General features: G+C 41.0%; 1 protein-coding gene across 1 annotated transcript in view; it reads right to left on the bottom strand.

The window, feature by feature from the left end:
• The window catches only part of LOC147301967 (fibronectin type III domain-containing protein 4-like), a 62,320-nt gene that overhangs the window by 9,537 nt on the left and 34,976 nt on the right, over positions 1-17,807 (bottom strand). The window contains exons 3-4 of the mRNA XM_086282248.1: positions 11,948-12,049; positions 1,601-1,703 (exon numbers count right to left, since the gene is read on the bottom strand). Of these exons, the coding sequence (XP_086138374.1) occupies positions 1,601-1,703; positions 11,948-12,049 (205 nt within the window). The remainder of the gene's footprint in view (positions 1-1,600; positions 1,704-11,947; positions 12,050-17,807) is intronic.

The following is a 17,807-nucleotide window of genomic DNA, read 5'->3' as shown; positions in this document are numbered from 1 at the left end:
GTTAGATTACTGTAATTCCCTTTACACTGGTCTCAATTCTGCCCTTGTTCACAAACTGCAGCTCGTTCAAAATGTGGCTGCGCGTCTCTTAACTGGAACTGGCAGGTTTGAGTCTATTACTCCAGTTCTTTCCGACCTGCACTGGCTCCCTATTAAATTCCGTATTGATTTTAAAATCATATTGCTCACTTTTAAAATCATAAATAACACCGTGCCCAGCTATCTTACGGATCTCCTCAGCTTTTATACCCCTGGGAGAGCGCTTAGATCAGCAGGTCAAATGCTCCTGGTGCGACCTAGATCTCGGCTCAAGACCAGAGGTGACCGCGCATTCGCCGCTTTCGCCGCTTTCGCACCCTACCTCTGGAATAACCTCCTTCTAGCTATTCGGGCGTCTGATTCAATTCAATCTTTTAAATCTCGATTAAAAACGTATTTGTTTAGCCTTGCTTTCCCCGCCTCCTAGAGCCCGCATTTTTAGTGTATTGTAACTTATCTTTTTCGCTTTATTAATGTTTATAATGTTTTAACCTTCAGCCTTTTGGGTTGTGCCTACTATGCCTGGTGTATTATTGGTTAGTTATGTCTCCCGCCTGTTAGTATATTTTATTTGTTTTTTGTATTTTGTGTTTTGTACTTGTATTTATTATTGCTCTTAACTCGTTCTGTGAAGCACTTTGGCATACAGTACCTGTGGTTTTTTAAATGTGCTATATAAATAAAATTGTATTGTATTGTACAAATAAAATGTTCACATTTCTCCAACGTTGTCTTCCCAACAGTTTCACTAACATCTACACTGGATGGCCAGGAAGCATTCACGATGTCTTCTCCGGCGCTGATAATTGGTGTCTGTCTTGTGTCAGTGACATAAGACACGGATTTAATGCGACATGACCATTCAAACAGCAGTCGCTTTCTAAAACATCAGATATGTATCGGATTCAGTAACACATATGAAAGTAGCCCAGATCGGATTTGAAAATATCGGATTTGTGCTGTTCACACTGTCATACCATGATCGGATATGGGTCGCACAGGGTCAAAAAAGTCGGATTTGATGCGCTTTCGCCTGCCATCTGAACGTAGCCATAGATGGCTTCTTTTCCTCCTATTTCAAACCATCTGTCTTCTCTGTCCAAAATTTGAACATTGGCGTCCTCAAAAGAGTGACCTTTGTCCTTTAGATGGAGATGGACCGCTGAGTCTTGTCCCGTCGAGGTGGAGCCATGCGTTTGTGAAGTGGCTGTTTGGTCTCTCCAATGTAGAGGTCTGAACATTCCTCGCTACACAGTACAGCATATACTATGTTGCTAAGTTTGTTTTTAGGAGTTTTGTCTTCGGGATGAACCAGTTTTTGTCGGTCTTAAAGTCCAGACACATTTCTTTCGAAGCTCCACAGACTATTATTGCCAGTATTTAACATGTGCATACACACCTTGAAAACTTGACTTAAAACAGCGTTTCTGAGACACCAAACTTCTGCGTACTTCATGCAACAATAAAATACCTCAGATTTGTGTCTGTGCTGCTGAAACACGGCACGTCATGTGTTTTACTTTAGGAAGCTCCCCTCTGGAGTGTGTTTATGAGCACTCACGGTGGTCCAGGACTCCGGCTGGATAATGGTCGGTCCTCTCCAGAGTCCTGAAGTGGACGGCACGGCTGGGTGGGCTGTCACCGTGCGGCCCAACGGACTGCACCTACATCCAACAAGGGGGAAAAAAGTATTTAGAGGGAATGTTAAGATATTTTTAAGCAAAGGTAGAGCCAAGCTGATGACAGCTGAGCACAAACTCTGGGTGCATTCTTACAGTGGCATTAACAAAGGACAACATTATGCAACGATGGTAAGAAACTGGCTGCCGAGGGTATATTTAGTGAGCGAGCGGTGCTTTGGCTTTTGGCCGTGATCCTGAATGATCATTGGAGGACGCTGAGTAAAAGCTTGAAAGGCAACAGAGAGAATATGAATTTAAGCTATAAGCTCATTTGGGGACATTTTCAGTCACTGGGAAAGATTATAAAATTAGGCTTTGTGTAAAAAATAAACACGTGTTAATGGTGTTTCACATTCAAATCGGGCTGCAGTGGAGTTTTGTAACAGGAAGCACTCAGTTTAATGCACACACAGGGAAATCAATCAATCACAGAGATAAAATTACATCCACACGAGGTCTCAATGTGCCACAGATGCTCTCTCCACCTACACAACACAGCCAACGGCAGTATGCAGCAAGTTTTCTGTGGAGTGTATGAAGTAAGTCCTTGAATTTAGTGTTTGTTCTCCTCTAATTCTACAGTCTGATGCCTGCAAAGTGTCCTCTGCAAGCTCTAATCTGTCCCCTCATCCTGGATAACAACACCCAACTCCATTGGGAAATTCATCCTGTAATTTTTAACCTCCCCGCACGCCAAAGGGAGGTCAGAGGTCAAATTCAGCCCCCTCTGGACCTCACCGGGCAGCAATGCATTGCTCAATGACACTTTCGCAGGACATCTGTCTGCTGACGAGCACATTGAAGCAAGTCCTGCAGCTGAAGGACAGTCTGCAGTCTGCGTCAGTCTGTTAGGCTATAAAAATTTTAATAGCACCACGATAATGGAGTCACATTAGAGACTCCCTCTTCAGAGAGGAGCTGCAGTTTTAGTTTAAACTTTCAGAACAGAGACGTGTCACTGTTTAGGTTGATCAAACACTGACACTTGATTTAAGAAAAAATGCTTTGTCATCATCTAAGAAAGTTTCTCAGCTGTGATGCAGATGATCCATCTATTCGCTAACCAAGCATTAAATGATACTGAAATAATTAACATAATTAAAATGGTAATTAATGTTTTTATGAGAGGTTCAGCAGTGTTTTTCAGCCCTGGATAAGCAATTTGTAAGGTTGCCAGGTTGTGAAAATATCAAATTATTTTACATTTATGTGGACTTGTGCTTAAAATATGAGTTTATAATCAGCTTTCAGCTTCATTACACTGAGTAATACATAGATATACAGTTTTGGTCAGACGTTTACATCCACTCATCATAGGCATGAATGTCGTGGTAATTTTGGGCTTTTAATTATTTCTTGGAACTGTTCTATTTCTAGGCTGGGATGATTGTACAGGATAAATCTTTAATGACTTTGAAAAACAAGAACTGGGTAAGTTTCAATTCAGTTATCTATTTATTTTGGATTTTTTCTAATCCAAACAGGCTCAAAAATATGCATACACTCTTAAATCTTTTACTAAATGGTGCTGATTGTTCTATGATGTCTTTTAACTCACAAGGCCAATTAACTTCTCGTTAGTGATCATGACTGTGTACAGCTGGTAGTTTCTCTTTGCAGTATTAAAAGGATTTGTTTGACGGCACTCATTAGGCTGACCAATACTCGGAACAATGGGAAAGTCCAAGGAACTCAGTGAAGATCCAAGAAGGAGAACTGTAGATTTGGGAAGGTTGTGAAGGTCTTGCAGCCATTTCTAAACAACTGCAGATTCCAAGATCAGTGATTCAAACAAATGTACATAAGTAGGCTACAAGTTATTCAGATGTGTCACCACTTTGTTGCTACATCATGAAAATAATGTTGATCGTGGACCAACATTATTATTACCTAAGAACGCCGTACCAGCTGTCAAGCATGGTGGTGGCAGGTTCATGCTGTGGGGCTGTTTTGCTGCCAGTGGTACTGGTACTGTCACAGTCTGGCGAGGGCAGACTGTATGAATTGAGAAAAGGACCCAAAACGCAGACTCCAAGGAACAGGGAACAGAACTTGAAATGTTAACAAAAGGCGAGCCGTTTAATATGGCTGGTAGAAGAGATACAAACAAAGGGCAAGGCAAACTGAAGCAAAATTAACACAAACCTAAACTGGGGAATCTAAACAAACAATAAGAAAAACCTAGACAAGAAACTTGGAAGCATGGCATGGCGTGGACAACAGACGACCTGACAATCACACACTGAAAACAGAGGACTTAAATACACAGGAGGTGATTAGGGGAAGTGGAGACACATGAGGAAACAGCTGACTAGGATAAACATAATGATGCACAGGCAAGAGTAAAACTAACCACATGAGCACAGAACACAAGACCCCTTTTTCAAAATAAAACAAGAAACATGCAGACTTAGACACGACAACCAGAACTTGACAACGTAAGACACAGACATGAAACGCATGAAGAGCAGGGGAGATTTAACATGGTTGGAAACGGAGGGGGAAATAATAAGAACTAGAAACACTTAGGCATGATAATACAAACTTGATAACATAAGACACGCAGCATGAAACACAAAGGGTGAGGGGAAGCTTAAATACAGGGGAAGAAAACACAAGGAGTCTAATAACCAAATGAACTTAGATAACCTAATGAACAAAATAAACTCAAACATAAAACGCTGGGTCAAAAGACCCAGGACCATGACAGGTACACTGCAAGAAGTTGATGGAATAATGAAGAAGGATGACTATCTCCAAATTCCTCAAATTCACCTCAAATCAGGACAATGATCCCAAACAGATCAAAACTAGTTGGGAATAGATAAAGCAGGCTAGCATTGAGCTTCTGGAATGGCCTTCCTAAAGCCCCGACCTCAATCCTGTTGAAAATCTCTGAACTGGGCTTAAAAGCCGGGTCTGTGCCAGGAAACCATCCAATTAGAATGAGCTGGCAGAAAGTATAATAGGTGAGTTTTGAAGGTAAAGATATTTGATATTAAAGAAGATATTATATATATATATATATACAAGCTGATCTACAATACGGCAGCAGTGATCAGTGAGATGCTTGGCTACAAGTTGAACAGCCACAAGGTGCAGTACCCCCCATGGAGAAGGAGGCTAGAGGGCAAGATCAAAGTAGCACGGAGGGAGGTTAGCCAACTAACGGAGTTGCAGAAAGGTGCGACAAATAAGGTGCCTAAGACCAGGAGTGACATGTTTAGCCGCATGTTCTCCTTAAATTGCTGGCTGTCTGAGTGGTGTCCCAGAAACGATGTGGGCTTCATAGATAATTGGCAAACCTTCTGGAGGAAACCTGGTCTTGTTAGGAGAGACGGCATCCATCCCACTTTGGATGGAGCAGCTCTCATTTCTAGAAATATGGACAAATTTATTAAAACCCCCAAAATATGACTATCCAGAGTTGGGACCAGGAAGCAGAGTTGCAGTCTTACACGCCTCTCTGCAGCTTCTCTCCTCCTGCTACCCCCCCAAAAACCCATCTCCATAGAGACTGTGTCAGCTCCCAAACAGACAAAAAACAAACTAAAAACCAGCAACAAACAACTTAAACTTAAAAAATCACAAAGAAAGAACAATACAGTATCCACATCTGAACCAAAGAGTAAAACAGTGAAATGTGGATTATTAAATATTAGGTCTCTCTCCTCCAAGTCTCTGTTAGTACATGACTTAATAATTGATCAACAAATTGATTTACTCTGCCTTACAGAAACCTGGTTGCAGCAGGATGATTATGTTAGTTTAAATGAATCAACACCCCCGAGCCATTCTAACTACCAGAAATCTCGAAGTACAGGCCGAGGGGGCGGTGTGGCAGCAATTTTTCACACCAGCCTATTAATTAATGAAAGACCAAGACAGACTTTTAATTCATTTGAAAGCCTGATGCTTAACATTCTCCACCCCAGCTGTGAAACTCAGAAACCAGTCTTACTTGTTATCATCTATCGTCCACCTGGGCCTTACACAGAGTTTCTGTCTGATTTCTCAGACTTTATATCTAATTTAGTTCTGAGCTCAGATAAAATAATTATTGTGGGTGATTTTAACATCCATGTAGATGCTAAAAATGACAGCCTCAACATGGCATTTAATCTGTTATTAGACTCAATTGGTTTCTCTCAAACTGTAAAAGAACCCACCCACCACTTTAATCACACTCTAGATCTTGTTTTAACATATGGCATAGAAACTGAACATTTAACAGTGTTTCCTGAAAACCCTCTCCTGTCTGATCATTTCCTGATAACATTTACATTTACAATAATTGATTACACAGCGGTGGAGAGTAGACTTTATCAAAGTAGATGTCTTTCTGAAAGCGCTGTAACTAAGTTTAAGAATATAATCCACCCACTGTTATCATCTTCAATGCCCTGTACCAACATAGAGCAGAGCAGCTATCTGAACGCTACCCCAACAGAGGTCGATTATCTTGTTAATAATTTCACCTCCTCACTACGTACGACTCTGGATACTGTAGCTCCTGTGAAAACTAAGGTCTCTAATCAGAAGTACCTGACTCCGTGGTATAATTCTCAAACACGTACCCTAAAGCAGATGACTCGTAATCTGGAGAGGAAATGGCGTGTCACAAATTTAGAGGATCATCATTTAGCCTAGAGAAATAGTTTGCTGCTTTATAAGAAAGCCCTCCGCAAAGCCAGAACATCTTACTATTCATCACTGATTGAAGAAAATAAGAACAACCCCAGGTTTCTCTTCAGCACTGTAGCCAGGCTGACAAAAAGTCAGAGCTCTTTTGAGCCAACAATCCCTTTAACGTTAACTAGTAATGACTTCATGAACTTCTTCACAAATAAAATTTTTATCATTAGAGAATAAATTACCAATAATCATCCCACAGATGTAATATTATCTACAGCTACTCTTACCATTGATGTTAAGTTAGACTCTTTTTCTCCAATTGATCTTTCTGAGTTAACTTCAATAATTACTTCCTCCAAACCATCAACGTGTCTTTTAGACCCAATTCCTACAAAACTGCTCAAAGAAGTCCTGCCATTAATTAATTCTTCGATCTTAAATATGATCAACCTATCTCTAATAATCGGCTATGTACCACAGGCCTTCAAGCTAGCTGTAGTCAAACCTTTACTCAAAAAGCCATCTCTAGACCCAGCAGTCTTAGCTAATTATAGGCCAATCTCCAACCTTCCTTTCATATCAAAAATCCTTGAAAGAGTAGTTGTCAAACAGCTAACAGATCATCTGCAGAGGAATGGTTTATTTGAAGAGTTTCAGTCAGGTTTCAGAGCTCATCACAGCACAGAAACAGCTTTAGTGAAGGTTACAAATGATCTTCTTATGGCCTCTGACAGTGGACTCATCTCTGTGCTTGTCCTGCTAGACCTTAGTGCAGCATTCGATACTGTCGACCATAATATCCTATTAGAGCGATTAGAACATGCTGTAGGTATTACAGGTACTGTGCTGCAGTGGTTTGTATCATATCTATCTAATAGACTCCAATGGAGTGTCCTCTTCACACACTGAGGTTAATTATGGAGTTCCACAGGGTTCAGTGCTAGGACCAATTCTGTTTACATTATACATGCTTCCCTTAGGCAGCATCATTAGAAGACATAGCATACATTTTCACTGCTATGCAGATGACACCCAGCTCTATCTGTCCATGAAGCCAGATAACACACACCAATTAGTTAAACTGCAGGAATGTCTTAAAGACATAAAGACCTGGATGGCCGCTAACTTTCTGCTTCTTAATTCAGATAAAACTGAGGTTATTGTACTCGGCCCTGAAAAGCCTAGAAATATGGTATCTAACCAGATTCTTACTCTGGATGGCATTACCTTGGCCTCCAGTAACGCTGTGAGGAACCTTGGACTCATTTTTGACCAGGATATGTCCTTCAATGCACATATTAAACAAATATGTAAGACTGCGTTCTTCCATTTGCGCAACATCTCTAAAATTAGAAATATCCTGTCTCAGAGTGACGCTGAAAAACTAGTTCATGCATTTATTACTTCCAGGCTGGACTACTGTAATTCATTATTATCAGGATGTCCAAAAAACTCACTGAAAAGCCTTCAGCTAATCCAAAATGCTGCAGCAAGAGTACTGACAGGGACTAGAAAGAGAGAGCATATTTCTCCTGTTTTGGCTTCCCTTCATTGGCTTCCTGTTAAATCCAGAATTGAATTCAAAATCCTGCTCCTCACATACAAGGTCTTAAATAATCAGGCCCCATCTTATCTTAATGACCTTGTAGTACCATATCACCCTATTAGAGCACTTCGCTCTCGCTCTGCAGGCCTACTTGTTGTTCCTAGAGTATTTAAAAGTAGAATGGGAGGGAGAGCCTTCAGTTTTCAGGCCCCTCTTCTGTGGAACCAGCTTCCAGTTTGGATTCGGGAGACAGACACTATCTCTACTTTCAAGTTTAGGCTTAAAACTTTCCTTTTTGCTAAAGCATATAGTTAGGGCTGGACCAGGTGACCCTGAATCCTCCCTTAGTTATGCTGCAATAGACGTAGGCTGCCGGGGGATTCCCATGATGCATTGAGTTTTTCCTTTCCAGTCACCTTTCTCACTCACTATGTATTAACAGACCTCTCTGCATTGAATCATATCTGTTATTAACCTCTGTCTCTCTTCCACAGCATGTCTTTTATCCTGTCTTCCTTCTCTCACCCCAACCGGTCGCAGCAGATGGCCGCCCCTCCCTGAGCCTGGTTCTGCCGGAGGGTTCTTCCTGTTAAAAGGGAGTTTTTCCTTCCCACTGTTGCCAAAGTGCTTGCTCATAGGGGGTCATATGATTGTTGGGTTTTTCTCTGTATCTATGAAGCGCCTTGAGGCGACTTATGTTGTGATTTGGCGCTATATAAATAAAATTGAATTGAATTGAATTGAATTGATTCTCCTTATGGGGACCTGATATGTTTAATATGCTGCTGAGAATATAGCCCAGAAGAAGCGTATAGTATAGCTTTTATTCTGGAAAGAGCCATTTCTCTGTAATAAACTCTCTTTTCCAAAGATGAGTGATTCCTCAATCAGACATTTTTTTTTTTTAGTACTTTGTTGTTTCAGCAACATTAAATTTAAAAACTGTACTTATGAGTTAAAATATATATTTATAATTTCAATAAATGACAAATTAAAAAGGCATGAACATTTTTTTTGTATCAAAAAATATCGAACCGTGACACCGTGAATTTTGTGTATCGTTGCACCCCTAAATGCACCCCTAAATATATATATATATATATATATATATATATATATATATATATATATATATATATATATATATAAAAACACCCAGCACGCCCCTGCGGGCGGTTTATCCTTCAAGCTCGGGTCCTCTACCAGAGGCCTGGGAGCTTGAGGGTCCTGCGCAGTATCTTAGCTGTTCCCAGGACTGCGCTCTTCTGGACAGAGATCTCCGATGTTGTTCCCGGGATCTGCTGGAGCCACTCGCCTAGCTTGGGAGTCACCGCACCTAGTGCTCCGATTACCACGGGGACCACCGTTACCTTCACCCTCCACATCCTCTCGAGCTCTTCTCTGAGCCCTTGGTATTTCTCCAGCTTCTCGTGTTCCTTCTTCCTGATATTGCTGTCATTCGGAACCGCTACATCGATCACTACGGCCGTCTTCTTCTGTTTGTCTACCACCACTATGTCCGGTTGGTTAGCCACCACCATTTTGTCCGTCTGTATCTGGAAGTCCCACAGGATCTTAGCTCGGTCATTCTCCACCACCCTTGGGGGCATCTCCCATTTTGACCTCGGGACTTCCAGGTTATACTCGGCACAGATGTTCCTGTACACTATGCCGGCCACTTGGTTATGGCGTTCCATGTATGCCTTGCCTGCTAGCATCTTGCACCCTGCTGTTATGTGCTGGATTGTCTCTGGGGCATCTGTACCCTCAGAAGGTCTGCTAGATGATGTTAATGCAGCACTACGGGCAATACCTACAACCACGATTACCGACACTAACAAGCTGATCTACAATACGGCAGCAGTGATCAGTGAGATGCTTGGCTACAAGTTGAACAGCGACAAGGGGCAGTACCCTCCATGGAGAAGGAGGCTAGAGGGCAAGATCAAAGTAGCACGGAGGGAGGTTAGCCAACTAACGGAGTTGCAGAAAGGTGCGACAAATAAGGTGCCTAAGAAATACAGCAAGCTGTCCATACCTGAGGCCTTGGAAACTGCCAAGCAAAGACTCACAGCCTTGGCCAGCCATGAAACAGGCTAAAATGAGCTTTCAAGGTGTAGGTCTTAAAGAACAGGAGGTAAAACTACTTGTTTCAGACAGAGGATGAACTGAGGAGCTCTATAAACAACCAGTCACAGTTTTTTAAACTGTGAATCATGCAAATGTACTCTAGCTGACTCATAGAATGAAAATAAAGAAGAAAAGGATGATGATAGGTCTCTTTTTTCCATACACAGAGGTAAGAAATCTCAATTTCAAAGCACTTACAAAGACCAAATCGTCCAGTTTTATTTCTAAATGTATGGCTTTGTTAATATATCATTTAGACCTCATGTCTATTTGTACAAACATGATGAACATTTTCTTACCTTATGGCTCAAAACTATGAGTCCCTTTTTGCAACATGCTGAAAATTCTTTGGTCTGGCATCTAAAAGATTGTCCTGACCTGGACAGACACATACTCTTGTGACACAACTTCATTCATTTAAGGTGCACAGAGAAGAGCATTAATCTGAAGACATTAAAGTTCTTTTGCAGCAACTTTTGTGGAATACAGGACTTTATTGTTTAACCCAAATGGTTTGGCTTAGCTTCCATGATTGTTGTCAATTTTTTAAAATTTGCAAAGTTAGGAGGACACAGACAGTTTTTCTTTAGTTGTTTCCTGTTTTATTCTGCTGGCTGATGTCAAGTCTACCTACTTCCTTTTTCTATTTTTCTATTTCTCTGTTGCTTTAGCCACTTCCTGTTTTATTCTGAAGTCTCAGCCAGTCTTACACTTCAGTCAGACGTACTTCCTGCCTGTTTTCAACTGCTTTTTCATCATACCTGTGTTCAATCAGTAATCAATCTCTTAATTTTTGAGGTTTTGTAGACGTGACCGCTAACCACATGATGTTAACTTGTGCACCATTTTTGGACACCTGGCTAAAGCAAAAGTGTCATTCAATGCCCGTTTTCCTCCATCATTTTTCAACTGTTCCTATCATAACAGCCTAAAAGAAACAGCTTCCAATATCAAGAATGTGGAAGCTGGCAGACATGCCAGTGAGCCCCCAGCAACCATCTGTAACTAAGGGAAAATGTATATTCCCCATCTACCTGGCAAAAACTTTGCTGTGATTGATTTTGTTGCTAGCAGATTGCTGTGGCCGTAATTTGAATTGTAGTGATGGGCTTGCCTACAAACACCTGCTCTCTCAGGCGCCGTGAAACTGTGAAAAGTGTGACAGACCAGAAATGGAGAAGGTTTGCCTTCAAAACAAAAGTTGCCTCTTTTGAAGAACGCTGGCTTCTCTTTGAAACTTCTCCATTTTCAGTTCACATTGCACATTATCAAGTTGTGTAACAGTGAGTGATTTGTAGGAAAATATGGAAAAAATACAGGCAAATGGAGGAAGCTTAGGCCTCACTCACACAGACCTAAGGACACAGACCACCCCCTCTCGGTAAACACTGGTTGCTAGGGAGCAGTGTGTATTCCCCAACTGATTGGCAAGTGGTTGCTGGAGGTTTCTGGCAGTGAGACATCACGTGAGAAACCTCCTTAAATTTGCCAGATTGCCTTGTTGCATTCCTCAAACTTCCCAGCCATCATTCCTGGTTTTCCAGAGTTTTTTCTTGTTTCCTTGTGTACAGCTGTGGGCTGAACACTTCAGTCCTGTTCACGGTGCGTCCTGCATGTCGTTCCTCCTCCTGGGTTTCACAACTGCTCCAAAATACTTCTGAATTATCAACTTCTTCTTCTTTTGCTATTTTGTGTTTTGTAAGCCTACATTTGCATAAGACCTTTTGTAATGGCAGTGTTTATGGGTTACATAGCCAATAAAAATGGTTAGTTACACCATTACACACCTGCCTTTTAGAAAAAGATACCATCCAACTAATACATACATCAGTCTAATTAGCTATTAGCTATTACATAGCTATCATTAAATAGGTAATAGCTATTACACTTCACACTGTGTGTGTTTTTCTCTCACCTGCACACTGTAGTGTGTGTCTTCGTCCAGGTCCCACAGCACACACCAGCGGCTGGACGTGTTCACCTCTCGTATGGAGCGCTGCATCAGGCCGTCCTGCCTCTGGAGACAGGATACGTGCACACATGAGGAATACATGTGGTGGATGCTTTTGCACACACAAAGACATTAATGTGCCACACTTACGGCAAATTTAAATCAAATCTCGGGATCTGATCAGCGTATCCGGCTGACAGCTTAAGTATTATGATCTAATAAAAGCAGTAATGGCCTCGTACTTTGCTCGAGGCAGATAGTGTTGTCTTAAAAGGAGAAGAATCTTTTCTGTTTTCTTTTAAAGTAAACTTTGCTAAACTAATTTACCAATAAAAAAAATCATCATTATGTCACATTTAAAGGCAAATACTTGAAATGCAAGCAGAATCCCTGCAGTAACAAGCAGCTTCGCCTCATAGAAATTCACCTCACACCCATACAGCCCCAATGGGAGAAATTAGGTCTGCAGGCAAGGTAACACCAGCAATAGTCATTCAAAATAAACAGAAAAACACATGTTTAGGCAGAGACGCTCTGTTAGTATAAGGAGCTGCAGAATTAATGAAGAAATGTCACTTTCTGGATCAGCAGGTAAACAGATGGTGACCCCGTGGAGATAAAGTTTACTTTTTAACAGCTGTATTTAGTGAAAATTTGGGGATGGGTGGATTTATAAATTGTAAATACAACACAGACATATTATCATCTCCATTTTTGCAATCAGAAGGTAAAACACAAAAAGATAATTATTAATTTAGAGCCATGCTTTAATTCAAGTCCACAATTTAATCAGTTTTAGCTCCATTTTTGGTCACCACCACCTCCCTGGGGAAATATCTGAGTTTTCAGCTGCTTTAGCACTGAGAAGATCACATTCACCGTGTTTATTTAAAGTCCAGTGATAAAAGGTGCCTGCAGAAGAAGACAAAATTACTGGAAAGACAACACAAAGCAGTATACATCCATGAGGGGCTGCGAGAATCGAGGCAAGAACATTTTCACAAGGTTACCCACCAAACTCTACAGTTCATATCTTTAAAATGAGCTGTGGATTCAGAGGGTAATATGTAAATACACTGTGCATGTAACCCATATCAACTACTCCCTGTCACATGACCCACGTCAGCTGATTTGAGGTCCCTCTTCTGATTGGCTCCTCCCACGTCGCGGCAACTCTGAAAACCGGCTGTGGAGGGATACTTCCGGGTTCGACTCCTGCTGTGGCTGTGAGCTTATGGCATTTAGAACGGTGTTGGAAAACAAAGCGTTTTCTCCCCTCAATTCATCTTTAAACTTTAAACTCAGCGGTCAGGTTTTTTTTCCCTCTTTGAATTGATCTTCTTCATATTGAAGTGGCGAGCCGGTAGGACCATTCTTTCTTTTCCCCCACTTAGCCGTCTTTGGATTACGGACATATTTCCCCCTTGTATGAAGCTGGACCCTAAGGAGGAATACCTTAAAAGTGAACTTTAAAAAGAAAAGGACCAAAAAAGGACTCTTAGCAAAAGGACTCTTGCACAGAAAAATCACAGCACTGATTTATTATTTAATTGTGGACATTTACGTTGTGTGTTGTGTTAATTATTTTGTTCCATTTCCCCTTTCCCCTATTTATTCAATATATTTTTGGTACAAGACATTGCAGTTTTTGGTCTCATCATTCACACCATCTGGGCTCCATAAAGAACTATTTCTTCTGCGCGTCAGTCAGTAAATTCATCCATTGACATAAACTAGTCCTTAAATAACTTAGCGTTACACGGAAGTATCCCTCCAAAGCCGGTTTTCAGAGTTGCCGCGACGTGGGAGGAGCCAATCAGAAGAGGGACCTCAAATCAGCTGACGTGGGTCATGTGACAGGGAGTAGTTGATATGGCTTACATGCACGTGGATTCAAAGTAACAATTGCAAATCAAATCCTTCATGTTATGTGAACATGAAGACTGGTGGAGTCCCAGGACCCTGAATTGATAAGAGGAAGAAAATGGATGGTTAATAATAATAATAATGTCTGCAGAGGATTCTCTGCCAGGCAGATATCTGCACTATATGGAGTAAATAAACTTACTAGTAGTTCAGTAAAATTAAGAAAATGGCAAAAAACAAACAACAACAGAAAACACAAGGCTTCCACTTAACGTGGCACCATGGTAACAGCAGTTAAGATGCATTTTGGTTCTTCATTCCCCCTCGGACACAGAAAACAAGCTAAGAGTTTCCAGCATAATTTGCATTTGTGTTTGTGTGTCTGGAATTGCTAAGCCAACACAATGAGACCTGATTTTAGCCTTTAAGATTGGTGATCTTGATAAAACTGCACATGTGGCAACGCTTGATTGCAGTTCTTGCGGCCAAGTGTGGCACAGCTAGTTATTAGATTTAATTTAATTTATTTAAATTCAATTCAGTTTTATTTATTTGGTGCTAAATCACAACAGCAGTTGCCTCAATGTGCTTTATATTGTAAAGTAGACATCCTACAATAATACAAAGAAAACAGAGAAAACACGACAATCAGTCCCCGTACAGGCTTGGCGAGAATGGGGATGAAAAAACTCCCTTTTAACAGGAAGAAACCTCTGCATGAACCAGGCTCAGTGAGGGAAGGCCATTTGTCACAACTAATTGGGGTTAAGGGGGGAAAAAAAAGACGAAAACATGTTGTGGAGAAGAGACAGAGATTAATAATAACTAATGATTAAATGCAGAGAGGTGTATAAACACATAGCAAGTGGGGAAAAAATCAAGTGAAGAAGAAACACTAAGGGGGCAATTACTCTTTCACACAGGCCCAGGTAAGTTTGGGTAAATTTTTCTTCTCCTAATAATCAAAATTATAATTTAAAAACTGCATTCTGTATTTATCTTGTTTAGCGTGACAAAAAAAAAAAAAGAAATCATGTTTTTGTGTGGCTAAGTTTTCCCGACAACACGAGACTTGCACGAGACTTTAATTGCTCTGATTGGAGACTCTGTATGAAGGAACCTTTAACTGTCTTCTTTTTAACTGCAGACATCCTGATGAGCGCTGCTCAGAGATAACTGGTGTTCACACAAAAGCACCAGCCTGCATTCTTGTTTTTGAGATTGTAGAAAATGGCTCATAATATATTCAAGCTTTTCGTTATTGTCATTGGTGTGTAACTTGCCCATTACACACCAATTACACCAAATATTCTAAAAAACCACCAGCTCGGCATCAGAACAGCTCATAATGAGGATTTTTTAACAACTGCTTGGTAAGCATCATCTAGCGACAGCTAGTCCAGTTTGAGAAAGTTTCCCAGATTGCGAACGTGCCTGTGGAGCACTGAAGGCTGAGGAAGAGTCAATAAATAGAAAGCTGTCAGGACGCTCGAGGCTCTCCAGATGTCTCGCGTGGAGAGTCAAAGTGGTGTTTGCTGCTCCTCTGGCAGCCCTGCAGGCAGCGAGTCAGCCAGGACACTTTGATCTAAAAGGCCGTCATATAAAAGTATATACTGAATCAACGGGGGTTAAAAGGATCGTTAATCAGCACCAGTGACTCAGCTGTGATGGAGGCATTACCATTTTGGAATAAAAACTCCAAAACCATCTAATTTTGAAAAGTGCCGCTGACGTAACTCAAGATACTTTCTAATTTTCAGGTTTTGTCAGTTTATCTCATAGGCACATTTAATTCTGCAGTTTTAAGTAAGACAGTAAACCAGGAAATCAAAACTAATGGACACTTGTCACAGCCATCTAAAGGTCTGTGCAAAAGTCTTGAGCCACCCCTTTTTCCTTTATATTTTTGTGCCACAAAGGTCAGCTCCAAAATAGATAACCGCTTTTAAAAAAAGCTGGTCATCTTTATATATATTTTCTAATTGTAGTTCACATAGGAATACCCATGGGAAAACAGATTTTTTCTAATTCCTAACAAGCAAAAGAGCATTTGATGATGAGCGTTTTATACTGTTTGATGACAGAAGAAAGTAAAGCCTGCAGGTTTGAGGTGCCTGCTGAGAGTCAGTCTTTATATTTTCAAGGTAGGTAAAACAAATGTTCTACATTGACAGACTCTCTGCTTTTAGTTGATTTCATGAGTGTTTTATAATCCCTGCATCCATTTACAGGATGGAAAAAATAGGATTTTTAAAGTATGCATAATTCAGTAGTTTGTAGAACCACCTTGGGATCAGCGACAACTTGAAACAATACATTTCTGTATGTCATATCAGTCTCTCACATCGTAGAGGACTTTGGGTCTGCTCTCCTGTCCATGCAGCGGTGCTTCGGTTCATTGAGGGTTTGAGGGCATTTATTTATGCACAGCTCTCTTTTGCCAAGCCACAGCATTTCAATCAGGTCGAGGTCTGCACTTAGAGGTGGTCATTACTTTGATCCACACTTTAACTGCCTAACAGATGTCTCTAGAGTACTTTGGTATGCAGGGGAGTTCATGATTGACTCAACGACTGTAACTTGCCCAAATCATTACGCCTCCACCTCTATGCTGACAGCGGGTATGAGGTGTTTGTGGTGATACGCGGCGTTTGGTTTTGTGCATTATGAGCAAACATAATAACAAACTTTAGCCTCATTCCAGGGATTTTGTGGGTTGTTAAGAGCAAAGAGGCTTTCTCCTGGAAGCTCTTCCAAAGAAGCCATACTTTTTCTGTTTCTTTCTAATTGTACTGTCATGAAGTGTGGTGTAGCTCTTTTTGCAGTTTCTCTGAGCATTGAACAGTCTGACTTTGGGGTGAATTTGCTGGGACGTCTACGTCTTGAAAGACTGTGGCATTGTGATTTCTGAAGACCAGCAAACTGCCCAAATGTCTGCTTTTATAGAGGTGCTCACACTCACTAATGATCAGTTTATCAAATGGATTTGATTATCAACAACTGGCTGCTACAAACCCTAATGTGTGCTCTTGGAAGTTCTCTGACAATTGAAGTAAATATTTTCTTGTTCTTGCAGGGGGTTTTGAGCTTTCTTTTAATTTTGGCAGCAGTCTTAAAGTTTGATTTGTCAGGGTTCAGCTTCAGACACTTTAAAAAGGAACAGAAGGCACCTTTACTTCAGTAAAATGTGACTGTGAAGTCTGCAGGTGAACACGAAGTTTGGGTGCATCGCTATTTTTAGGTCAGGAAAGAAGTCAGCAGCAGCCTAATGCATTTCAGAAGGAAAGTGGTGCAGAAAAACAAATCTCTCCTCTGATGTTGTCACAGTCTGACAATCTTCTTCTGGTACAAACATCACAACACAAGTTTAAAACAGGCACTCTCTGCAGGTTTTATTTGATAAGCATTGCCCTTGCACTAATCATCAATTAACCCTGTGTGTTTGATATTTGAAGTCATAGAAACCAGGACTGCTGGGAGTCTCAGACACAGAAACTTAAACTGGGTTACTTCATGTGTTTGTGTGCTTGGGAGCGAGGTTGTGTAACGCGTGCATCTTGGCAGCCAGCACCGTGGGATTTGGAACAACTTTAGATGAGTGAAGCAACTCTTTGTCTGGGCACATTCACTCGTCCTGCTTCTCCTTCACAAACAGAAGGCTCGGCATGTCACCGAAAAATACTGTGAATGAAATAATCCCACAAAGCAGCCACGTTTGAATCCTAATCAAGACTTAAGCCTGATGCGAGACCACTCTTGCAATAAGGAAAATAGAAATGGTAGAAAACATACTTGATTGACAGAGCAGCCTTTTATATAACAGCATTTTTTGCCCTTTTGTAGCAGCTCACTCTGATCCAAGGCAACCTTTGATGACTAACAATGGAAAATACGGGCTCGGTAGATAAAACCTGCAGCACGGATACCCGCTGCATCCACCTGCTACCATCACCTCCCC

The sequence above is a fragment of the Aulonocara sp. 'chitande type north' Nkhata Bay genome, linkage group LG23, assembly GCF_057382095.1.
Source record: "Aulonocara sp. 'chitande type north' Nkhata Bay isolate Kocher_YH1m ecotype deep benthic linkage group LG23, A_spYH_male_GT1.1, whole genome shotgun sequence".
NCBI classification, from domain to species: domain Eukaryota; kingdom Metazoa; phylum Chordata; class Actinopteri; order Cichliformes; family Cichlidae; genus Aulonocara; species Aulonocara sp. 'chitande type north' Nkhata Bay.
This window is presented reverse-complemented; position numbering and strand designations above follow the sequence as displayed.